This window comes from Hyperoodon ampullatus (genome assembly GCF_949752795.1).
Source record: "Hyperoodon ampullatus genome assembly, chromosome: 7".
NCBI classification, from domain to species: Eukaryota; Metazoa; Chordata; class Mammalia; order Artiodactyla; family Ziphiidae; genus Hyperoodon; species Hyperoodon ampullatus.
The window spans coordinates 65,370,111-65,396,740 of record NC_136920.1 but is presented as its reverse complement, the minus strand read 5'-3'; the positions used below and the strand labels follow the sequence as shown (position 1 = coordinate 65,396,740).

Here is a 26,630-nt window from a genome sequence, read left to right as displayed (position 1 = left end):
CTTTATTTTAAATTCTATTTTGTCTGATATGAGAATTGCCATTCCATCTTTCTTTTGATTTCCATTTGCATGGAATATCTTTTTCCATCCTCTCACTTTCAGTCTGTATGTATCCCTAGGTCTGACATGGGTCTCTTGTAGACAGCATATGTACAGGTCTTGTTTTTGTATCCATTCAGCCAGTCTGTGTCTTTTGGATGGAGTGTTTAATCCATTTACATTTAAGGTAATTATTGATATGTATGTTCCTATTCCCATTTTCTTAATTGTTTTGGGTTTGTTATTGTAGGTCTTTTCCTTCTCTTGTGTTTCCTGCCTAGAGAAGTTCCTTTAGCATTTGTTGTAAAGCAGGTTTGGTGGTGCTGAATTCTCTTAGCTTTTGCTTGTCTGTGAAGGTTGTAGTTTCTCCATCGAATCTGAATGTGATCCTTGCTGGGTAGAGTAATCTTGATTGTAGGTTTTTCCCTTTCCTCCCTTTAAATATGTCCTGCCACTCCCTTCTGGCTTGCAGAGTTTCTGCTGAAAGATCAGCTGTTAACCTTATGGGGATTCCCTTGTATGTTATTTGTTGCTTTTCCCTTGCTGCTTTTAATAATTTTTTCTTAGTATTTAATTTTTGGTAGTTTGATTAATATGTGTTTCATTGTGTTTCTCTGGTTTTATCCTGTACAGTACTCTTTGTGCTTCCTGGACTTGAGTGACTATTTCCTTTCCCATGTTAGGGAAGTTTTCGACTATAATCTCTTCAAATATTTTCTGAGACCCTTCCTTTTTCTCTTCTTCTGGAACCCCTATAAATTGAATGTTGGTGTGTTTAATGTTGTCCCAGACGTCTCTGTGACTGTCCTCAATTCTTTTCATTCTTTTTTCTTTATTCTGCTCCTTGGCAGTTATTTCCACCATTTTATCTTCCAGTTCACTTATCCATTCTTCTGCCTTAGTTATTCTTTTATTGATTCCTCCTAGAGTATTTTTAATTTCAGTAATTGTGTTGTTCATCACTGTTTGTTTACTCTTTAGTTCTTCTATATCCTTGTTAAATGTTTCTTGTATTTTCTCCATTCTGTTTCCAAGATTTTGGATCATCTTTACTATCATTACTCTGAATTCTTTTTCAGGTAGGTTGCCTATTTCGTCTTCATTTATTTGGTTTTTTAGGTTTTTATCTTGCTCCTTCATCTGTAACATATTTTTTTGTCTTTTCATTTTTGTTTTTGTTTTTGTTTTTTTTATTGGATGGGTGGTGCTGTAATCTTGTCTTAGTGGTTGTTCGGCCTGAGACATCCAGTACTGAAGTTTGTAGGCAGTTAGATAGAGCTGGGTCTTGGTGCTGAGATGAGGACCTCCAGGAGGTCTCAGTCCAATTGATATTCCCTGGGGTCTGAGGTTCTCTGTTAGTCCAGCAGTTTGGACTTGGAGCTCCCACCATAGGAGGAAAATTAGGAAAATAAAAGATTTATTAGGAATAATAAAAATATAAAAGCATCAACAGCAATGAATCAACAAGGTAAAACAGAACCACAATCTAAAAGAGGAAAAAGGAAAAGGAAAAAAGAAATAAAAAGCCTTGGCTGTGGGGGTGCACTTTAGGCGGGGGTTGAACTTAGGCAGGGGCGGGTTTTAGGGTGGGGTGGCACCTAGGCAGGGGTGGTGGGGTGGTGCTTGAGCATGGGGCGGGGCTTAGGCGATGCGACTTTCAAGTATGGGCCGGGGTCTCTGCTTAATACCTGTGCAGAAGGGGAGAGGCAGCACGTGGAAAGGAGGGCCTCTGGTGTGTGGAGTTCCAGAGTTTGGAGGTGGGGCCCTGAGTGAGGGTGTGTGGGTGGGGTTTAGGCCCAGTGCATTGGAAGGGATCTCCAAGTGTAGAGGTAGGGCCCTGGATGGGGGTGTTGGTGCAGGGCTTCGGCTCAGGAGGGAGGCTCCAAGGGCAGAGGATTAGACCTGGAGCCCAACCAGCTCCCTGGTGCCTAAGTGGACAGGGAAAGCATTGGCCCTGTTCCCTTCCATTCCTCTGCGCCCCTCCCCCTCTGTCTCCCCCAGGGTCTACCCCTGTCACTGCTGGACCCCTAACCATGGGTGGGTCCCTCTGGGTGTAGGAACTCCTCCCCTCTCCCAGCCACCCCTCAGGGGTGTGGATCCCAGAGGTCCGACCTTTACTTTTGCCCCCCTCATCCCTCCCTCCCTCAGGACCTGAGTGGCTGGAAAGGGCCTAGGTGGGCAGAGGATCTGGTTCGGGATCTCAGCAGGTTCCTGGGGGTCCAAGTGGACAGGGGAAGCCTGGCCACACTCCCTTTTGATCCTCTGCCCTCCCAGTGGTTCCCCAATTTACCCGTTTGGATGTGGGAGCCCTTCCCCTCCCCCAGCCGCCCCTCAGGGACGCCAGTCCGTTCCTGCCTCCACTTCTCCTCCCCCTTCACTTCCCCCATGCCCCACGTCCTACCTGGTTGCTGGGGGTTCCTCCCATCCCCTTAGGTGTCTGTGGTCCCCCCCTGGTTCCTGGTAGGTGCCCTAGTTGTGAGAAGACTCGAATTCCGCATGTCCTCCTAGTACGCCATCTTGACTCCCCCCCACCCCCAGCAGGCGGCTTCTTAACCACTTCACCACCAGGGAAGTCCCTCTTATTGTCATATTAAACCTGTTATCTTCTTTCATATTTCTTTGCTGCTTGTATTTTTTTTTAATTGCAACTTTAGAGGGTTTTCAAGAGCTCTTGGAGGTAAACTCATTTGTTTCATCTGCCATGCTTAACTAGAAGTCAGTAATAACTTCTCTTTTGCTCTTGGAATTGTTTTAAATTTGTAAATCATGTACAGTTGTATTTTTTCAAAACTTGGATGTTAGAAGCTATTCTAAACGTTCATTTTTCTCTTTGGAGTTTGCTTCTTGAAATTTTTATATTTAGAGGCTTATGTGTAGGGCTCTTCATGAGACTGATATGCCAAAATGTTCAAAACTTGAGAGATTAGGTTAGCTTATCCTGTAACTTTGAGAACATATTAAAGTTATGAATAAGATCTTTTTAGAAATTACTTGTTGCTGATCTCAAGGAGAGCTGTTGATTTTTATATGTTCTTATATCTGGCTACATGACTAAACTCTTATTTACTCAAACAATATTTAGTCAGTTTGCTTGGATTCTCTAGGCAGACAAATCATATTATCTTATACATAAAGTTTTATTATACTGATGAGGAGAGTGTAATGTTGTGTAGTAGTAATAAAATATCTGAATAAAATATCTACTAAAAGCATTACAGGTGACCCATTTAAATTGTTTCATTTAAAGCGGATTGTTTTGGATAGTCTTTTAGAAGTACACTTCATCAAAAGCTGTTCACTAAAATTAGGCACATGTGTGTGATACCCATTGTTCTGTGGATAATAAATATTTGAAAGTTTCCCAACTCTTAGATTGGCTTCTCTTCCAAAGTCTTACAACCACTGTGTTTTCTCTGAACTTTTGAAAAATATCTGTCTAAAGTATAGAGCACACACCTGACATTGCCATGGCCTGGCTTGGCAATGGAGTTCAGTTTCTTAAGGCTTCTGTTACGTTATTTCACAAGTCAATTTTTTGGTCAGAATATAGTTCATAGTAACAGTTCTTTGTTATCACTTCTTTTTTGTCCTTTTTAGAATTCTATCAGCAAAACAAAATAATTTTGGGGTTGCCTAACCTTTAAAAAGGAATTCAAGGGCAATTAAACATTTTTTGTGCTCATTTTGGTTGTGCTCTACAAAACCAGTTCTTCCCAAAAAACATAATGAGACGTGCCTGGGAAGATTTATATAATACCATGCTTATCCCAGAATTATTAAGAAAAAAAAATGTGAACAGCACAAATAACCCACAATAGGGAATTTGTTATGTTGTGGTGCTTACCTATATGCTGGTGTAATATTCAGTCATTAAAAATAATTTTCTTAAAAATATGTAGTTACATGGGAAAACGCATATGTTACAGAAGGTGGAGAAAAGCAGGACTTATAACTGTATGTATAAGATATCCCATTTTATATAAAAGGTACATCCAGAGATAAATGGTTGCAAGGGAAGGTTGTATGTTAAAGAACTTAGTTCATTTTCATTTTTTCTTTTCTGATTTTTCTACAGTAAATTCATATTAGCATAAAATAATATCCACAAGGTGATATACAAAGATAATTCAGCAGTGAGAAGACACAGTTTGCAGAGATACAGAGGCTTGAATTCTAGTCCTGCTTTTATCACACACTAGCTGTATCACCTTAATGTCTCATAGCCTTGGTTTCATCATTTGTAGAATAAACCTTGTGGGATACAATTATATATAAAGTGTTTCACAAATATGAGGGATTATTGGCACATATCTTTTATTTGCAGTAGATCTGTTTGCACATGATCTACTTCATACATTTGGGCAATTAAAGAAACAAGCAAGTAAACAAAGTTGGTATTTGTAATGCATTAAATGTGGAGCCTAAAAATGTCTGTCAGTTCTAACCTTGCACCCTTGAGGTATCATTTGTTTCCAGGTTATGCCAAGGTCTTGAAGAAAACTGGAACTGAATAAAGACAGATAACATCCTGAAAAATGAATCCCCATATTGGCTGTTCCCAGATATGTTGTAAAATTTTTATGAGCATGATCTGTGGGAAATGATGAGAGTCAGGTGGAAGGGAATAGTCAAAAACATACATTGTTGCATATTTATGAAACAGACATATATATGGTATGTCCATTGATAGTATCACTCCAAATAGATGTGTTTCCTCAGTGACTTGGAAAAGGAGGGCAAAATGTAGACCAGTCAGTTATGACAGTCAATTCTAAACAGTTTAGGTTTTGCACCTGTGATAGCATTTTTTCCCCCTGTTTGCCAGTAAAGACACTGGGGAGAGCAAAATCCTGATTTTTATCCTGTTTGTTTAATGCTTATCATTCTGCTTACTATCTTTTAGTGACTACTGTGTTTCCAGCTGTCTAAACATTCTCTCACATTCCTGTCAGAAATGTGACTCGAGCTCAGGTTCAAGAAATGCAGTGTCCACTCCCTCATTGTTTTTTGGTTTTTTTTTTTTTTTTTTTGGCCACACTGTGAGGGGAATCTTAGCTCCCCGATCAGGGGTCTAACCCAGGCCCTCAGCAGTGAGAGCATGGAGTCCTAACCACTGGACTGCCATGGAATTCCCCTCTCATTGTTTATTACTTTCTCAGCACACTTTTAGTTAAGATTTGAAATGATTAAACCAGCTAGCATTATTATATTTCAAATCCAAATCCTATGAGGAGTACTTCTCATTAATAGTGGGATCATCTCCTGATACACCAAATTCGATTATTACTTAATCTTCTGATACAGTGAATTTGAAAAGTAGACATTTAACTGGAGGTTAAGGCCATTTCTTTTCATCCATTGAAAAAGCATTTCTGTAAACTCAGTTATGTGAACTATTGTTTATTTATTGTGTATTAATATATTTCATTTGAGAATGCAACATCAAAATTTCTTATGAAGTATGATTCTAATAATATTACTGCATAGTATGAAATAATTCCTTTACGTAGCTGTATTTTTATGTATGAAATAAAGGGTCTCATGTGTAACCAGTGTAACCAGCTATCTTGGCAGCTTCTTTGTGAAAAATTTAGTAAAAAATATCTGACCAGGCCTAGCATGAATTACCATTACTATCTTAGTTGTGGTCACATTAAGCTTAGTTTTGAAGAAGTACTTATTGAATCCAAAAAGAGGATCCTTGGAATTTCCCAGAAGTTTTACTGTTAATACTTTTAAAATCAGAATTCCTGTTATAATGTAAACTCGGGGAAATGAGGCCATTTAAATAACTAAGGAGGTCTTCCTACCTAAACTCTCATATTCTCCTCCTGGATGTTATGTGTTTATTTTTTTCTATGAGAAGGAATTTTCTTACAGGCTTCTTTTTTTTAAAGGGACACCTTTAATTTTTTTAATTAGAGGTTGAACAGTAAAATGTGGTTTAGTGAGCTGTAAATTTATAGATATGTATGAAGGTCTTGGAAAATATTGAGTGACTGTTATCCCAAGAACCTTCTACAACATTTCACCTTTGAGAGATCATTAAAATTAGTCACAGTAATGCTATGGACATCTTTTGTTATTCTGTAGTATTTTTATTATATTCACTGTATGTGTAAAGCATTTGAGAAAAGTAAGCATGAGTTGATTTTTCTAGTTTTAGCAGCAAAATATCTGATTGCTTATTTAAGTAATATATCTATTCGCCTACAAAAGTTAATTTGTTATTTGTGAACACTTCTCTGTGATGAGTACCTTTGATTTGAGAAATCAGTAAAGTTGGTTGAGTTGGAACTAACATAAAGAGATTTAGTTTAATCCTTACTGAAAACCTATAGTTTCATTTAAATTATGTGAAAATACATAGTTGTTATTCTGTGGTGTATAGCTTTTAGTACCGTTTGCCAAGCCTAATGAGCAGCTGTGATAATGAATGACAGACCTCTAAGGGAATGCGATTATTTGCTATTAATTCACAGAACTGATTCACTTTATATCAGAAGACTTGTTTGTCGAATGAGTAGACCTGATGACACAGGCTCTGTATCATTATATTATTTCATACCCAAGCTCAGACACGAGTATTTTGAAAGACACTTCTGGGTTTTGTTAAACCCAGAAGTTTAACCTGTTAAAACTCCCTGGTTCTGCCAAAGATTATACCTTTCTGCCTCCTAAGTAGCTTAAGCCAAGGCTAGTTACACATTAACACTCAATTCTTACTAGAATAGCAAGTCTCATACTTTGGGGGTCTCACACTTTATACTCTCACAGATGACTGAGAATCTGCGAAGAGTTTTGTTTATGTAGTTTTATCTATTAATTTTTGTGTTAGAACTGACAACTAGAAAAATTTAAGCTATTTCGTTATTTTAAAAAGGACAGTAAACCATTGCATATTAAATAGCATATTTTTTGAAAAAATAACTGCGCTTTCCATAACAAAAAAGATAGGGAAAAGAATGGTATTATTTTATATTTTTGTAAATATCATTGATATTGGCTTAATAAAAGACAGCTGGATTCTCATACCTGCTTCTACATTCATGCTTTTACAGTACGTTGCTTTGGTTGAAGTATATGAAGAAAATCAGGTCTCACGAATATGTAGTTGGAAAGAGGAGTATTTTTATAGCCTTTTCAGATACTTATGGAAACTCTTGTTTGAATACTACACCAACACTCAACAAATAATAATATCTTAAAGGCTAGTTGCAATGTGAGATATATAAATGCATCAATGAACTTTTTTACTCTGCTACGATAAAATCTATTGGTTGGCTTTGCACTTTGAAAGATCTTTTATCCATGCATGATTTTATAACATCATGCGTTAGTCATTTGGCAAATAGGGATCAATGAGTTATGCAGATCTTCCAAATGTTGACACATATAGCATTTAAAATATTACATTAGTTAATAATACTGTCATATTAATCAGGAATGCAAAGCTGTCAGGCTCATGATGGTGCTTGGAAGTTCATTTTATCATTGGTAACAAACAGTCTCAGATCTGTACCTTGAAGTGACAGGCCCATTTCATTCATTTGAGACAATGTCTACCAAATACATAAGACTGTATAAGCATGTTTGTCAGTTATTCTTTCAAGTAAAAAATGGTGTTCTTGGGGGAAAAAAGAGAACAGTATACAGCTCACAACTTAAACATCTACACAAGTAGTTTTTCTCTAAACAACTATCATACTTCTGTATGCAGCAAAAGTGCTTTATGTGTATTTACTCTTTGAAACAGAATATTTTAAAAGCTGTATACTCAAGGGTCAAGTTAAAATGAAATTAAAATGTTTATTGCTTCATCAAGGAAATTATTAACGGAAACTTTTTTTTTTTTTAAACTGCAAATATGTAGCTTTGAAGAATACAATGACTACAAGTATAGTTTGGTGCTGCTGCATTGATTACTGTTAAGTTACCAGCAACTTTACCCACCATTACTTTTCCACCATTAATGTAAATGTCAACAAAGTGAAAGAAACAACCAGTTCTTAGTACTAATATGATAATAGTTTTGACCACCGGGACTCCTGTGATTCTGTTTACCACACTTTGAGGGCTACTTTTCTAGAATGAAAAAGGCTTATGGTGGCCACAGGAAAGCCAAAGATGTAAAGTCATGAAACTTAGATAAATGAATTGTTGAGGGAGAAATATACATGTAAACAAATTGACAAGTCAACTTTTCTGTCCCAGATTAGTAAAATATATAAGTTTAGTGCTATATATAGGAAGAAAAGGTTATTATAATTATTTATTATAATAAGAATGTATAAAACGGTTTGGAACACATGAGTGGAACCGCTTGATTCTTTGGTTTGGAGGGGGCTAGAGAAACTGGGGAGCTTCAGAGAAGACTTCACAGAATAAGTGATACTGAAGTGCTCAATAAATATTTGTTCAATGAATTACTATTTCAAAACACAAATGTAGTAGAGAAAAATATTTTCACTTAACTAATTAATGTGTCCTTAAGGTTTTCATGCTATTTCTTTATGTATTCCTTATGATGTCTGCTCAAGGAAGTCTGGTAGAATTTTTCATTTGGTAGAGAAGCTATGAACGTGATTAATGTGTCTCTCTAAATGTAGGAAGTCATCCAAATATTACTTTTTTGATGTCTCTTTAGACTGAGTCAGGGAGTCAATGAGGCAATGAAAGCAGAGGAAGGAAAAAACTAGTAAAGAAGGGGAAAGAAAGTGTTATAGCTGTGATGATAGAAACTAAGGTTAGGTCAAAGGAGGTAATAATCATAATAACTAACACTTACCATGGAATTATATGGCAAAGGCTATTCTGAGTACTTTTCATGTGTTACCTTGTATGAGCTTCCCAAGAGTAGTAGTAGATAGGTTCTAATAGTCTGCCTTTTACAGATGAGGAAACTAAGGCACTGAGAGGTTTAAATAAAGTGCTCCAAATTACACAGTTATTAAGCAGGGTAGCAGAAGGCAATCTGGCACAGAGAGCTGCTGTATTGGTGAGCTCCTTTCTATTTCTATTCCATCTCCAACAATATTGTTATCCAGATATTTTTTTCTTCCTGTTTTTAGAGATAGACTGTACTTTTTAGAATACTTTTAGATTCACAGCAAAATTGAGCAGGAAGTACAAAGAATTCACATATATTCTCTGTTCCCCAAACGCACAACTTTCCACAATATCAGTATCCCCCACCACCGTGGTACATTTGTTACAGTCAATGAATGAACTTACATTGGTCACATCATTATCAACCAAAGTCTGTAATTCACCTTAGGTTTCACTCTTAGTGTACATTCTAAAGGTTTTCACAAATGCATAATAAAATGTATCCACAGTTACAGTATTATACAGAATAGTTTCACTGCTCTAAAAAGCCTCTAAATTCTGCCTATTTATGTCTCCCCAACCCCAGGCAACTACTAATCTTTTTGCTCTCCATAGCTGTGCATTTTCCAGAATGTTAAGTAGTTGGAATTATACCACGTGTAGCCATTTCGGACTGGCGTCTTTCACTTAGTAATGTGCATTTACGTTTCCTCCATGTTTTTTCATGGCTTGATAGCTCATTTCTTTTTTGCACAATAAAGTACTCTGTCACCTGGATGTGCCTTCACCTACTGAAGGACATCTTGGTTACTTCCAAGTTTTGGCAATTATGAATAAAGCTGCTATAAACATCCATGTACAGGTTTTTGTGTGAACATATGTTTTCAACTCCTTTGGGTAAATAGCTGAATTGTATGGTAAGAGTATGTTTACTTTTGTAAGAAACTGGCGCACTGTATTCCAAAGTGGCTGTACCATTTTGCATTCCTATGACTGATAAATAAGAATTCCTGTTGCTCTACATTCTTGTCAGCATTTGGCATTGTCATTGTTTTGTATTTTGGCCATTCTAATAGGTATGTAATGGTATCTTGTTGTTTTAATTTGCTTCCTTTATGAAATAGAACATCTTTTCATTTGCTTATTTTCCACCTTTATATCTTTTTTGGAGAGGTATCTATTCAGATCTTTTGCCCCCTTTTTAATTGGGTTGTTCACTGTCTTTTTTTTTTTTAATTTCATAAACATTTATTCACACTTCTAGAATGCAGAAAAGAAATTAAACTGTATGTACTTTTGATTCAGATTGAACATTTATTCATTCATCAGACAAATAAATGTTCAGTAGTTCTTATGAGTTAGGCATGGTCCCAGTTCCTGGGGATGAAGCAGTGCACTGTCCTCTTTAACTTATACTTTCGTTTCACAATAGAAAACATTGTTATGACATTTATCATATTATTTTCTAAAATGCTACTGGAATACATGAGTAAAAATAAAGCTAAAACACAGTTAATCTATCCCAGGCAGAACAAGACTTTATAGAAAATGTTGAAATTTTTTATTGTGAATAACTCACTGTTGACGGTCTATGGATTTTTTTTTTTACATCTTTATTGGAGTATAATTGCTTTACAATGGTGTGTTAGTTTCTGCTTTATAACAAAGTGAATCAGTTATACATATACATATGTTCCCATATCTCTTCCCTCTTGCGTCGCCCTCCCTCCCAACCTCCCTATCCCACCCCTCTAGGTGGTCACAGAGTACAGAGTTGATCTCCCTGTGCTATGCGGCTGCTTCCCACTAGCTATCTGTTTTATGTTTGGTAGTGTATATATGTCCATGCCACTCTCTCACTTTGTCACAGCTTACCCTTCCCCCTCCCCATATCCTCAAGTCCATGCTCTAGTAGGTCTCTGTCTTTATTCCTGTCTTACCCCTAGGTTCTTCATGACATTTCTTTTTCTTAAATTCCATATATATGTCTTAGCATACGGTATTTGTCTTTTTCTTTCTGACTTACTTCACTGTATGACAGACTCTAGGTCCATCCACCTCACTACAAATAACTCAATTTTGTTTCTTTTTATGGCTGAGTAATATTCAATTGTATATGTTTGCCACATCTTCTTTATCCATTCATCCAATGATGGACACTTAGGTTGTTGCCATCTCCTGGCTATTGTAAATAGAGCTACAATGAACATTTTGATACATGACTCTTTTTTGTGTGTGTGTGTGTGTGGTACGCAGGCCTCTCACTGTTGTGGCCTCTCTCGTTGTGGAGCACAGGCTCTGGACACGCAGGCTCAGCGGCCATGGCTTACAGGCCTAGCCGCTCCGTGGCATGTAGGATCCTCCCAGACCGGAGCACGAACCCGTGTCTCCTGCATCGGCAGGCGGACTCAACCACTGTGCCACCAGGGAAGCCCTGTTGAGCATTCTTTCATGTGTTTGTTGGCACTCTGTATATCTTCTTTGGAGAAATGTCTATTTAGGTCTTCTGCCCATTTTTGGATTGGGTTATTTGTTTTTTTGTTATTGAGCTGCATGAGCTGCTTGTAGATTTTGGAGATTAATCCTTTGTCAGTTGCTTCATTTGCAAATATTTTCTCCCATTCTGAGGGTTGTCTTTTGGTATTGTTTATGGTTTCCCTTGCTGGGCAAAAGCTTTGAAGTTTTATTAGGTCCCATTTGTTTATTTTTGTTTTTATTTCCATTTCTCTAGGAGGTGGGTCAAAAAGGATCTTGCTGTGATTTATGTCATAGTGTTCTGCCTATATTTTCCTCTAAGAGTTTGATAGTTTCTGGCCTTACATTTAGGTCTTTAATCCATTTTGAGCTTATTTTTGTGTATGGTGTTAGGGAGTGTTCTAATCTCATACTTTTACATGTACCTGTCCAGTTTTCCCAGCACCACTTACTGAAGAGGCTGTCCTTTCTCCACTGTACATTCCTGCCTCCTTTATCAAAGATAAGGTGACCATATGTGCCTGGGTTTATCTCTGGGCTTTCTATCCTGTTCTATTGATCTATATTTCTGGTTTTGTGCCAGTACCATACTGTCTTGATTACTGTAGCTTTGTAGTATAGTCTGAAGTCAGGGAGCCTGATTCCTCCAACTCCGTTTTTCATTCTCAAGATTGCTTTGGCTATTCGGGATCTTTTGTGTTTCCATACAAATTGTGAAATTTTTTGTTCTAGTTCTGTGAAAATGCCATTGGTAGTTTGATAGGGATTGCATTGAATCTGTAGATTCCTTTGGGTAGTAGAATCATTTTCATAATGTTGATTCTTCCAGTCCAAGAACATGGTATATCTCTCCATCTATTTGTATCATCTTTAATCTGTTTCATCAGTGTCTTATAATTTTCTGCATACAGGTCTTTTGTCTCCTCAGGTAGGTTTATTCCTAGATATTTTATTCTTTTTGTTGCAGTGGTAAATGGGAGTGTTTTCTTGATTTCACTTTCAGATTTTTCATCATTAGTGTATAGGAATGCCAGAGATTTCTGTGCATTAATTTTGTATCCTGCTACTTTACCAAATTCATTGATTAGCTCTAGTAGTTTTCTGGTAGCATCTTTAGGATTCTCTATGTATAGTATCATGTCATCTGCAAACAATGACAGCTTTACTTCTTCTTTTCCAATTTGGATTCCTTTTATTTCCTTTTCTTCTCTGATTGCTATGGGTAAAACTTCCAAAAGTATGTTGAATAGTAGTGGTGAGAGTGGGCAACCTTGTCTTGTTCCTGATCTTAGTGGAAATGCTTTCAGTTTTTCACCATTGAGGATGATGTTGGCTGTGGGTTTGTCATATATGGCTTTTATTATGTTGAGGAAAGTTCCCTCTATGCCAACTTTCTGGAGGGTTTTTGTATCATAAATGGGTGTCGAATTTTGTCGAAAGCTTTCTCTGCATCTATTGAGATGACCATATGGTTTTTCTCCTTCAGTTTGTTAATATGGTGTATGACATTGATTGATTTGTGCATACTGAAGAATTCTTGCATTCCTGGAATAAACCCCACTTGATCATGGTGTATGATCCTTTTAATGTGCTGTTGGATTCTGTTTGCTAGTATTTTGTTGAGGGTTTTTGCATCTATATTCATCAGTGAGATTGGCCTGTACTTTTCTTTTTGACATCCTTGTCTGGTTTCGGGATCAGGGTGATGGTGGCCTCATAGAATGAGTTTGGGAATGTTCCTCCCTCTGCTATATTTTGGATGAGTTTGAGAAGGATAGGTGTTAGCACTTCTCTAAATGTTTGATAGAATTTGCTTGTGAAGCCATCTTGTCCTAGGCTTTTGTTTGTTGGAAGATTTTTAATCACAGTTTCAATTTCAGTGCTTTTGATTGGTCTGTTCATATTTTCTTTTTCTTCCTGATTCAGTCTGGGCAGGTTGTGCATTTCTAAGAATTTGTCCATTTCTTCCAGGTTGTCCATTTTATTGGCATAGAGTTGCTTGTAGTAATCTCTCATGATCCTTTGTATTTCTTCAGTGTCAGTTGTTACTTCTCCTTTTTCATTTCTAATTCTATTGATTTGAGTCTTCTCCCTTTTTTTCTTGATGAGTCTGGCTAATGGTTTATCAATTTTGTTTATCTTCTCAAAGAACCAGCTTTTAGTTTTATCGATCTTTGCTATCATTTCCTTCATTTCTTTTTCATTTATTTCTCATCTGATCTTTATGATTTCTTTCCTTCTGCTAACTTTGGGGCTTTTTTTGTTCTTTTTTCTCTAATTGCTTTAGGTGCAAGGTTAGGTTGTTTATTTGAGATGTTTCCTATTTCTTAAGGTAGGATTGTATTGCTATAAACTTCCCTCTTAAAACTGCTTTTGCTGCGTCCCATAGGTTTTGGGTCGTCGTGTCTCCATTGTCATTTGTTTCTAGGTATTTTTTTATTTCCTCTTTGATTTCTTCAGTGATCACTTCGTTATTAAGTAGTGTATTGTTTAGCCTCCATGTGTTTGTATTTCTTACAGCTGTTTTCCTGTAATTGATATCTAGTCTCATAGCATTGTGGTTGGAAAAGATAGTTGATACAATTTCAATTTTCTTAAATTTACCAAGGCTTGATCTGCGACCCAAGATATGATCTATCCTGGTGAATGTTCCATGAGCACTTGAAAAAAATGTGTATTCTGTTGTTTTTGGATGGAATGTCCTATAAATATCAGTTAAGTCCATCTTGTTTAATGTATCATTTAAAGCTTGTGTTTCATTATTTATTTTCATTTTGGACGATCTGTCCATTGGTGAAAGTGGGGTGTTACAGTTCCCTACTATGAATGTGTTACTGTCAATTTCCCCTTTTATGGCTGTTAGTATTTGCCTTATGTATTGAGGTGCTCCTATGTTGGGTGCATAAATATTTACAATTGTTATATCTTCTTCTTGGATGAATCCCTTGATCATTACATAGTGTCCTTCTTTGTCTCTTCTAATAGTCTTTATTTTAAAGTCTATTTTGTCTGATATGAGAATTGCTACTCCAGCTTTTTTTTGGTTTCCATTTGCATGGAATATCTTTTTCCATCTCCTCACTTTCAGTCTGTGTGTGTCTCTAGGTCTGAAGTGGGTCTCTTGTAGACAGCATATATATGGGTCTTGTTTTTGTATCCATTCAGCCAGTCTGTGTCTTTTGGTGGGAGCATTTAATCCATTTACATTTAAGGTAATTATCGATATGTATGTTCCTATTACCGTTTTCTTAATTGTTTTAGGTTTGTTATTGTAGGTCTTTTCCTTCTGTTGTGTTTCTTGCCTAGAGAAGATCTTTTAGCATTTGTTGTAAAGCAGGTTTGGTGGTGCTGAACTCTCTCAGCTTTTGCTTGTCTGTAAAGATTTTAATTTATCCATCAAATCTGAATGAGATCCTTGCTGGGTAGAGTAATCTTGGTTGTAGGTTTTTCTCCTTCATCAGTTTAAATATGTCCTGCCTGTCCCTTCTGGCTTGCAGAGTTTCTGCTGAAAGATCAGCTGTTAACCTTATGGGGATTCCCTTGTGTGTTATTTGTTGTTTTTCCCTTGCTGCTTTTAATATGTTTTCTTTGTATTCAATTTTTGACAGTTTGACTAATATGTGTCTCTTGTGTTTCTCCTTGGACTTATCCTTTGTGGGACTCTCTATGCTTCCTGGACTTGATTAACTATTTCCTTTCCCATATTAGGGAGGTTTTCAACTATAATCTCTTCAAATATTTTCTCAGTCCCTTTCTTTTTCTCTGCTTCTTCTGGAACCCCTATAATTTGGATGTTGGTGCATTTAATGTTGTCCCAGAGGTCTCTGAGACTGTCCTCACTTCTTTTCATTGTTTTTTCTTTATTCTGCTCTGCAGTAGTTATTTCCACTATTTTATCTTCCAGGTCACTTATCCGTTCTTCTGCCTCAGTTATTCTGCTATTGATCCCTTCTAGAGTATTTTTAATTTCATTTATTGTGTTGTTCATCGTTGCTTGTTTCATCTTTAGTTCTTCTAGGTCCTTGTTAAATGTTTCTTGCATTTTCTCTGTTCTATTTCCAAGATTTTGGATCATCTTTACTATCATTATTCTGAATTCTTTTTCATGTAGACTGCCTATTTCCTCTTCATTAGTTAGGTCTGGTGGGTTTTCATCTTGCTCCTTCATTTGCTGTGTGTTTTCCTGTCTTCTCATTTTGCTTATCTTACTGTGTTTGGGGTCTCCTTTTTGCAGGCTGCCGGTTTGTAGTTCCTGTTGTTTGTTTTTTTTTTTGCAGTACATGGGCCTCTCACTGTTTTGGCCTCTCCCGTTGCCAAGCACAGGCTCTGGACGCACAGGCTTAGCAGCCATCACGGGCCCAGCCGCTCCGTGGCATGTGCGATCCCCCTGGACCAGGGCACGAGCCCGTTTCCCCTGCGTTGGCAGGCGGACTCTCAACTACTGCGCCACCAGGGTAGCCCAGTTCCCGTTGTTTTTGGTGTCTGTCCCCAGTGGCTAAAGTTGGTTCAGTGGGTTGTGTAGGCTTCCTGGTGGAGGGGAGTAGTGCCTGTGTTCTGGTGGATGAGGCTGAATCTTGTCTTTCTGGTGGGCAGGTCCACGTCTGGTGGTGTATTTTGGCTTGTCTGTGGACTTATTATGATTTTAGGCAGACTCTCTGCTAATGGGTGGAGTTGTGTTCCTGTCTTGCTAGTTGTTTGGCATAGGGTGTCCAGCACTGTAGCTTGCTGGTCATTGAGTGAAGCTGGGTGTTGGTGTTGAGATGGAGATCTCTGGGAGATTTTCACCATTTGATATTACATGGAGCTGGGAGGTCTCTTGTGGACCAGTGTCCAGAAGTTAGGTCTCCCTCTGAGGCCCAGCACAACTCCTGGCTGCAGCACCAGGAGCCTTTCATCCACACAGCTCAGAATAAAAGGGAGAAAAAGTAGAAAGAGAGAGAGAGAGAGGGAGAGAGGGAGGGAGGGAGGAAGAAAAAGAAGATAAAAGAAAATAAAATAAAGTAAGATAAAATAAAGTATGATAAAGTCAAATAAAGTTATTAAAATAAAAATAATTATTAAGAAAAAAATTTTTTTAAAAAGTAAAAAAAAACCCAAAACCGGACGGGTAGAACCCTAGGACAAATGGTGAAAGCAAAGCTATACAGACAAAATCTCACAAAGAAGCATACACATACACACTCAGAAAAAGAGAAAAAGGGGAAAAAATAATAAATCTTGCTCTCAAAGTCCACCTCCTCAATTTGGGATGATTCGTTGTCTATTCAGGTATTCCACAGATGCAGGGTACATCAAGTTGATTGTGGAGATTTAATCCGCTGCTCCTGAGGCTGCTGGGAGAGATTTCCCTTTCTCTTCTTTGTTAGCACAGCTCCCGGGGCCCAGCTTTGGATTTGGCCCCGCCTCTGCATGTAGGTCACTGGAGGGCGTCTGTTCTTCGCTCAGACAGGACGGGGTTAAAGGAGCCGCTGATTCGGGGGCTCTGGCTCGCTCAGGCCGGGGGGAAGGAGGGGCACGATGCGGGGCTAGCCTGCGGCGGCAGAGGCCAGCGTGACGTTGCACCAGCCTGAGGCGCACCGTGCATACTCCCGGGGAACTTGTCCTGGCAGTGGCGGGCTGCACAGGCTCCCGGGAGGGGCGGTGGGGATAGTGACCTGTGCTCGCACACAGGCTTCTTAGTGGCTGCAGCAGCAGCCTTAGCATCTCATGCCCGTCTCTGGGGTCCGTGCTGTTAGCCGCAGCTCGAGCCCATCTCTGGAGTTCCTTTAAGCAGCGCTCTTAATCCCCTCTTCTCGTGCACCAGGAAACAAAGAGGGAAGAAAAAGTCTCTTGCCTCTTCGGCAGGTCCAGACTTTTCCCTGGACTCCCTCCCGGCTAGCCGTGGCATGGCGCTCTAACCCCTTCAGGCTGTGTTCATGCTGCCAGTACTCTCCCTTTGCTCCGACCAAAGCCCGAGCCTCAGCTCCCAGCCCCTCCTGCCCCGGCGGGTGAGCAGACAAGCCTCTCGGGCTAGTGAGTGCCGGTTGGCACCAATCCTCTCTCCGCTTTGCCCTCCGCACCCCTGTTGCTGTGCTCTCCTTCGCGGCTCCGAAGCTTCCCCCCTCCGCCACCCGCAGTCTCCGCCCGCGAAGGGGCTTCCTGGTGTGTGGAAACCTTTCCTCCTTCCCAGCTCCCTCCCACTGGTGCAGGTCCCATCCCTATTCTTTTGTCTCTGTTTATTCTTTTTTCTTTTGCCCTACCCAGGTACATGGGGAGTTTCTTGCCTTTTAGGAGGTCTGAGGTCTTCTGCCAGCGTTCAGTAGGTGTTCTGTAGGAGTTGTTCCACGTGTAGATGTATTTCTGATGTATCTGTGGGGAGGAAGGTGATCTCTGCGTCTTACTCTTCCGCCATCTTCCCCCAGCCTCCTCCTTGTTCACTTTCCTATTGTTGAGTTTTAAAAACTCTTTGTATGTTTTAGATGACAGTACATTATCAGATATGTGTTTTGGAAATATTTTCTCCTAGTCCTTAACTTGTCTTCTCATTTTCTTGACAGTGTCTTTCACAGAGCAGAATTTTTAAATTTTAATGAAGTCTAGCTTATCAATTATTCCTTTCCTGGTTCATGATTTTGGTGTTGTATCTAAAAAAGTCATTGCCAAAACAAAGATCACCTAGGTTTTCTCCTTTGTCATCTTCTAGAAGTTTTATAGTTTTGTGTTTTACATTTAGGTGTATGGTCCACTTTGAGTTAATGTTTGTGAAGGGTGTAAGGTCTGTGTCTAGATTCATTTTCTTGTATATGAATATCTAGTTGGTCCAGCACCATTTGTTGAAAAGACTATTTTTTCTCCATTGTATCGCTTTTGCTCTGTTGTCAAAGTTCAGTTGATTATATTTGTGTGGTCTGTTTCTGGGCTCACCATTCTGCTTCATTGATCTATTTGTCTTTTCGCTGACTGGTACCACACTGTCTTGATTACTGTAGCTTTTTTTTTTTTTTTTTTTTTTTTTGCGGTACGCGGGCCTCTCACTGCTGTGGCCTCTCCCGCTGCGGAGCACAGGCTCCAGACACGCAGGCCCAGCGGCCATGGCTCACGGGCCCACCCACTCCATGGCATGCAGGATCCTCCCGGACTGGGGCACAAACCCATGTCCCCTGCATTGGCAGGCGGACTGCTAACCACTGCGCCACCAGGGAAGCCCCTACTGTAGCTTTATAATAAGTCTTGAAGTCAGATAGTGTCACTCTTCCAACTTTGTTCTCCTTCAATATTGAGTTGGCTATTTTGGGTCTTTTGCCTCTCCATATAAACTTTAACATTAGTTTATCAACATCCATAAAATAACTTGCTGGAATTTTGTTTGGGATTGCGTTGAATCTGTATATCACACTGGGAAGAATTGAAACTTGACAATATTGAGCCTTCCTATTGATGAACATTGGAATTGCTCTCTCTTTCTCTCTACTTAGTTCTTCTTTGATTTCTCATCAGAGTTTTGTAATTTTTCTTATATAGATCTTGTACATAATTTATTAAGTTTATACCAAAGTATTTCATTTTGGGGGGTGCTAATGTATGAAGATTGTATTGTGTTTTTAATTTCAAGTAACAGTTCATTGTTGGTGTATATAGGAAAGCAGTTGGCTTTTGTATATTAACCTTGTATCCTGGAAAGTTGCTGTAATTGCTTATTACTTTCAGGTTTTCTACATAGACAATCATGTCATTTGGGAAAAGATAGTTAGGTGTCTTCCTAATCTGTAAACCTTTTATTTCCTTGTTTTGGCTAATTGAATTAACTAGGACTTTCAGTACAATTTAGAAAAGGTGTGGTAAGAGGTGACATCCTTGCCTTGTTCCTAATCTTAGCTAGAAAGCTTCTAGTTTCTTATGATTAAGTATGATGTTATCTGTAGGTTTTTGGTAAATGTTCTCTGTCATGTCAAGGAACTTCCCCTCTATGCTTAGTTTGCTGAGAGTTTTTATCATGAATGGGTGTTAGACTTTCTCGAATGCTTTTTCTGTATCTATTGATATGATCATGTACTTTTCTTGTTTAGCTTCTGGATGTGATTAATTGACTTTCAATGTTGAACCAGCCCTGCATACCCAAAATGAATCTTATTTGGTCACGGTTTGTAATTCTTTTCATACATTGCTGCATTCAATTTGCAAATATTTTGTTGAGGATTTTTGCATCTGTGTTCATGAGAGATATTGATGTATAGTTATATTGTAATTTCTTTTTCTGGTTTTGGCATTAGGGTAATGCTGGCTTTATGGAATGAGTCAGGCAGTATTTCCTTGGCTTCAGTCTTCTGGAAGAGATTGTAGAGAATGTTTTAGTTTCATCCTTCAGTGTTTGGTAGAATTCACCATGAACCCATTGCGGCATCATACTTACTTTCTATTTTGGAAGATTATTAATTCAATAATTAATAATTCATTTTCTTTAATAGATACAGGCCTTTTCAGATTGCCTCCTTCTTCTTCTGTGAGTCTTATCAGATTATGTCTTTCAAGAAATTGGTTCATTTCATCTAGATTATCAAATTTATGGGCACAGAGTTATGCATAGTATTCCTTTATTATCTTTTTAATGTCCACAGGATCTATAGTGATGTCCCTTCTTTCATTTCTGATACTAGTAATTTGTATCTTCTTTTTTATTTTTAGTTTGTCTGGCTAGAGACTTGTCAATTTTAATGTTTTTTTCAAAGAACTAGCTTTAGGTTTTGTTGCTTTTCTCTATTGATTTCCTGTAATAGATTTCACTGATTTCTGCTCTAATTTTATTATTTTTTTTCTTCTGCTTACTTTGGATTTAATTTGCTCTTCTTTTTCTAGTTTCCTAAGATAGAACTTAGATGACTGATATTAGATTTTTCTTCTTCTCTGTGAATTCAGTGCTATAAAATTCCCTTTAAGCACTGCTTTTGCTGAATTCCACAAATGTTAAGCTGTATTTTCATTTAGTTAAAAATATTTGAAAATTTCTTTTGAGATTTTTGTCTTTGATCCATGTATTACTTAGAAGTGTGTTGTTTAATTTCTGAGTACTTGGAGATTTTCCAGCTATCTTTCTGTAATTGATTTTTAGTTTAATTTTATTGTTGTCTGGGACATGCATTATATGATTTCTATTCTTTTAAATCCATTAAAGTGTATTTTATAGCCCAGAATGTGGTCTGTCTTGATGAACAAGATATCTTTTTCATTGTACTGAATTGAAGAGTCTTAGATTAATGACGATATTTAAAAATAATTCTGTTTTCTGTCCATGGTAGATACTGAGCACTTTATCTTCAACTTATTTCATGATTTATTCTAATGGTGCAAAGTTTTCATCCTAGTTCTCTGTTCCTACATTTGCCAACCCCAGTCTCAGAATGAGTGGCATCTGTGGAAAATCTAGGCTGTCTTCATAAAATGCATATGCACATTAGTGAAAGTATTCTACATCATGAATCTGCAAGTGATTTTTAAAAAATATTGGCTGAAGTAACATATCACATCTGGAAATTTTTTTAAATGGGGAGACATTTCTCAGGAATTTATAACTAATAAATTTACCTTATACTTTTAAGATGTGACCATTTTTTTTTTTTTCTATCTCATTTAGTTTTGTCAGCCTGGAGGGTGGCAGCTGTCCAGAGAGAGGAAGCAGCCAACGTTTTTTGTGGTGGTCCTGACAGATATTGACTCAGATCGACATTACTGCTCATGCCTAACCTTTTATGAGGCAGAGATCAATCTTCAGGTACAGCAACTTTTCTAGCCAAATTACAGCCAAAGAGACACCATTTAGGAATCTTTTTATTATGCCATATTTGTTTTTGTTAGAATAGCAAGTTTGAGTTCTATGAGCTATTTTAAAATGACTGAGGTACTATATTGTTGAAGAGAGCAAGAAGGTAAAGTTATTGTCCAAGTTTAATTGTTCTTCTTTAAAATATTGTTCATAATCTGCATACTTCTAAGAATAGCATCTCTGCAAATTGGTTTATTAAGAAGATTTGTATCCTCTCCTGATGAACCTGTGGTTTTTCCCTTTCAGTCTTTCTCCTGAGGTGTCTTTCACAGAATATAGAGCGTTTAATCAGAATGTTTATAAATCACTTATCACAATGCTTGATATTATTTTTTAAGTGCTGAAGTAACTGTTAACTCATTATTATTAGTGGTGGTAGTATCAAAATGATGGGACTGACATTAATAGGCTAGAACTATAGAAATTATAGGGTCTTTCAGAGAATTAGCTGGGGTTCTCTCAGTTTCAAACAACTGGATCTACTGTCTCTAATTTATTCAGAAAAGGATTTATGAGAAAGTATTGGGTAGTTTATGTAATTTCATGGGTAAGGGGTGAGCAGGGAACCAATTCTGTTTACTAGGAACTGCCTAGCTTGGGGCTGTTCATACTTTTTCAACCTTTTATCACTTGACACTTATGATGTTGGGTACCAGACAATACAGCCTTCACAATAATCACACCAAAAAAATCCTTTCTCCCATGTGTAGCCACTGTCACACATTGGTGACTTCTGCTTTAAGTGTCATATGGGTTGTTTCCTTGTGTCAGTCAGATTGCATGCAGATCCCCCCCACCAAAGGAATCAGAAAAACTTTGTTGTTGTTGTTATTTGTTTCTTTGTTTTGCTTTCAAGGCCCAATAGTATGAGAAGGAAACTATAAAACAGTTTGCAGGATGTTGTGTGAGCCAAATGCATTATCTGCTGTGCTTTCTGCTACATACAGATGAATGAGTATCACCACCAGGGAAAAGGACTGGCTTGCTTTCTGAAATGACCTCACAGAGGAGCATTTGTTATTTTTGTTATTTTAATTAAATGCCAAGATCTGAATTTTCTGGATGCAGAAATTTCATTTTTCAGTACAAGAGGAGACAAACCACCTTTCATGGTACAGACTCACATTATCCAAGTTCATTAGACTGATGTATTAAAACCAGCATGCTAGCTTTTTAATTTACAGTGATAAGTTAAAAGGTTATACAAAACAAAATATACATTATCTATATTATCAGCACATTTTCTCCGTGTTGTCAGATCTTTGTGGGAAGCCATATCAAAATCAGAAGCATTTTGATTGTGGAATCAAACTAAGGAATATTTGATGTCAAATATTTAACACCTGCCAGATTAACACAGCCCATTGTTTATACAGTTGACCCTTGAACAACATGGGCTTGAACTGCACGGGTCCACTTATACACAGATTTTTTTCAGTAACTATATACTACAGTACTGCATGATCCATAGTTGGTTGAATATGTGGATGCAGAGGGTCAACCGTAAAGTTAATATGTGGATTTTCGACTGCACAGAGGGGTCGGCGCCCCTAAACCCTGCATTGTTCGGGGCCAACTGTTTTTGAAATTAGGGATTATGTTGTCAATTCAGACAGAGAATTTAGATGTCCATGATTCTAGTCATTTCTGTCCTCATTAGCATTCGGGTGGATGTTGCCAACAAATAGCCGATCCAATCCCATTTTGGTCAATTCAGTCTAAATAAGAAAGAATGTTCTCTTGTTGAGAGCCTTACTGTCTTTTTCAGGTGACCTTTCATTTCTCTGTTGATCCTTTGAACATAAGTCAGTGCTGAGAATGCAGTATTTTCTTTTATTTCCATATTCTTGAGGGTACCTCTTTACAACTCCCTAGGATTATCTAATGAAACTAACTGTGATTATTTGGGTTCTTCTTCTTCTCTCCATCATTACCAACCCCTTACCCCCCAAATAAACTCACAGAAAAGTAATACATTAAGACAATGTAGGGGGTTCCAGTCCAAGATGGTGACACAGGAAGCTTCTGAATTCACTCCTATGGGCACACTGAATCCACAGCTACACACGGAGCAATTTCTGCTGAAAGAAATCCAGAAACTAGCTGAGCAATTCCTATATAGCAGGCAAACGAGAATATACCCACACTGAAGTGAGTAGAAAAGGCTGAGATGCAGTCTCACCATAAATGTCCCCTGGCAGAGAGACATGCAATTGCGAAGCAACTTACAACTTCCAGCTCCTCCCCTGAGGTGTGAAGGATTTGGACCCAACATCTAGCCCCCATCTTTTTAGACTTCCACTTGAGGTGAGGACCCAAAAACACCTAGCTCTGAAAAACAATGGGGCTTTTATTCATGAGACCCACCAGACTATAACAAGCAAAGAGTTCTTAACGGGTTTTCAAGGATTTGCTGTGGCTCAGCATGAGGAAGCAGAAAGAAACACCCATCTCTCTGTCTTTGCCTGAAAGAATCCTGTTTGCATACTTTAAAAGCTACTGCCTGAGGGTCAGGTTTCTAACTTAGCACACATCTAGGAGCTAATTTTGATTCTCTTTGGAGACCAGGGATCTGGCAGGTGCCATCTCTGTTCTCTCTCTAGCCTGCTCCAGTTCACTGGTTTCTTCTTGGAAAGAGCTTGTGCACATGTCTGGCGCCCCAGATTTTGCAGCTGCTGCCCAAGGGACACACCCTTTTAAACCTTTGACTCTGTGGCCAACAGGACTTGAGCTCCCAGGTCCCACAGGAATGTAGCAAACGAAGTTCTTAACTGGCTATCCCCTAAGGCTCAGTGCAGAGGGAGCAGACAGAAACACCCATCTCCCAGTCTCCACTGAAAGATACATATTTGTATACATTAAAAGCTGCTTCCTGAAGGTCTGGCTTCCAATCCACCTGAATCTAGGTGCTGACTATGATCCTCCCGTTTGGAACATTATCAGGTATTGGTATACCCTCAACTACGGTGAGCATTAAGAATAAAGTAGGCTGCTTGTACCATCATAAAGATTTGAGAGACAACCAAGAGCTAGGGCAGGTTTGAATAATAAGGTTCATCTCCTACAAGAGGCCACTCCTTCAGGACTAGGAGAGGTCAATGTTTTAAATAATGCATAGAAACCAACACAGAGTCAAGGAAAATGAAGAAATAGGAATATGTTCTAAATGAAAGAACAAGGTAAAACCTCAGAGAAAGACCTTAATGAAGTGGAGATAAGTGATTTACCTGATAAAGAGTTTAAAATAATGGTCATAAAGATGCTCATTGAGCTCAGGAGAAGAATGGATGAACAAAGTAAGAATTTCAGCAAAGAAATAGAAAGTGTAAGAAAGTACCAAATAGAAGTCACAGAGCTGAGGAGTATAATAAGTGAACTGAAGAATACAATAGAGGGGTTCAGCAGCGCACTACATGACACAGGAGAGAGGATCAGTTTACATGAGGACAGGACAGTGCAAATCATCTAACTAAAACAGCAAAATAGGGCCTCCCTGGTGGCGCAGTGGTTGAGAGTCCACCTGCCGATGCAGGGGATATGGGTTCGTGCCCCGGTCCAGGAGGATCCCATATGCCGCGGAGTGGCTGGGCCCATGAGCCATGGCCGCTGAGCCTGCTCATCCAGAGCCTGTGCTCCGCAACGGGAGAGGCCACATCAGTGAGAGGCCCGCGTACCGCAAAAAAAAAAAAAAAACAAAAAAAACCCCAGCAAAATGAAAAAAATGAAAAAGAATAAAGATAGCTTAAGGGACTTATGAGATAACATCAAGCAAACCAACATTCACATGATAGGGGTCCCAGGAGGAGAAGAGAAAGAGAAAGGGGCAGAAAACTTATAAGAAGAAATAATGGCTGAAAACTTTCCTAACCTGGGGAGAGAAACAGATATTCAGATCCAGGAAGCCCAGAGAGTTCCAAATAAGATGATCCCAAAGAGACCAACACCAAGACACATTATAATTAAAGTGTCAAAAGTTAAAGACAAAGAGAGAATCTTAAAACAGCAAGAGAAAAATAACTTGTTCATAAAAGGGAACCCTGATAAGACGATGATCAGATTTTTCAGCAGAAGCTTTGCAGGCTAGAGAAGAGTGGCAAGGTTTATTCAAAGTGCTGAGAGAAAAAAAACTGTCTATCAAGAATATTCCACCTGGCAAGTTGTCCTTCAGAGTCGAAGAAGAGAAGAAAGAGTTTTGCAGACAAGCAAAAGCTAAAGAAGCTAATCACCACTAGACTGGCCTTACAGGAAATATTAAAGGGACTTCTTTAAGCTGAAATGAAAAGGTGCTAATTAGTAACAGGAAGACATATGAAAGTATAAATCTCACTTGTAATGGTAAATATATACTAAAATAAAGATAAATAAAGAATTTTGAAACAGCAAGGAAACAACAAATTGACAGTAGTAAATACATACTGATCAATAATTAATTTAAATGTAAAATGACTAAATTTTCCAATCGAAAGACATAGAGTGGCTGAATAGATTAAAAAAAAACCAGGGCTTCCCTGGTGGCGCAGTGGTTGGGAGTCTGCCTGCTGATGCAGGGGACACGGGTTCGTGCCCTGGTCCGGGAGGATCCCACATGCTGCAGAGCGGCTGGGCCTGTGAGCCATGGCCTCTGGGCCTGCGTGTCTGGAGCCTGTGCTCCACAACGGGAGAGGCCACAACAGTGAGAGGCCTGCGTACCGCAAAAAAACAAAAAAAACACCACAGAGACCTAGAACAAAACTCACTTCAGCTTTAAGGACACACATTGACTGAAAATGAAGGGTAGAAAAAGATACTTCATGCAAATGGAAATCAAAAGAAAGCTAGGGTAGCTATACTTAATATAAGACAAAATGACTTTAAACTAAAAACTGTAATAAGAGACAAGGAAAGTCATTGTATAATGTTAAAGTAGTCAACTCATCAAGAGAGTATAACACTTGTAAATATTTATGCATCTATTATCAGAGCACCTAAACATACAAAGCAAATCTGAAGGTAAAAATTGATAGCAATACAATAATAGTAGAAGACTTAAGTACCCCACATTTAACAATGGATAGATCATCCAGACAGAAAATCAATACAGAAAACTGGATTTAAACAGTATGTGAGACCAGGTGGACCTAACAAATGTATATAGAATCTTCCATGCAACAGCAGCTGAATAAACATACTTCTCAAGCACATGTGGGACATTCTCCAGGATAGGTAATGTGTTAGGCCACAAAACAAGTCAATAAATTTAAGAAGATTGAAATCATATCAAGCTTCTTTTTCAGCCACAAAAGTATAGTACTAGAAATCAGTTACAAGAAGGGAACTGGAAAATTTACAAATATGTGGAGGTTAAACAACATACTACTGAATGGGTCAAAGAATAAACTAAAAGGAATAAAAAAATACCTTAAGACAAATGAAAGTGCAAATACAGCATACCAGAATTTATTGTCTAAAGCAAAAGCAAAAGCAGATATAAGGGGGAAATGTGTAGCAATTA

The 26,630-nt window shown here is 38.3% G+C and overlaps 1 protein-coding gene across 6 annotated transcripts in view; it reads left to right on the top strand.

Annotated features, from left to right (window-relative positions):
- SBF2 (SET binding factor 2) overlaps nucleotides 1–26,630 on the top strand; it is a gene marked incomplete at its 3' end in the record, with an annotated part of 467,309 nt that overhangs the window by 185,407 nt on the left and 255,272 nt on the right. For all 6 annotated transcript variants that reach the window (XM_079707414.1, XM_079707413.1, XM_079707411.1 and 3 more), the window contains exon 3: nucleotides 20,951–21,088. In XM_079707414.1, coding sequence (XP_079563540.1) covers nucleotides 20,951–21,088 — 138 coding nt within the window. The remainder of the gene's footprint in view (nucleotides 1–20,950; nucleotides 21,089–26,630) is intronic.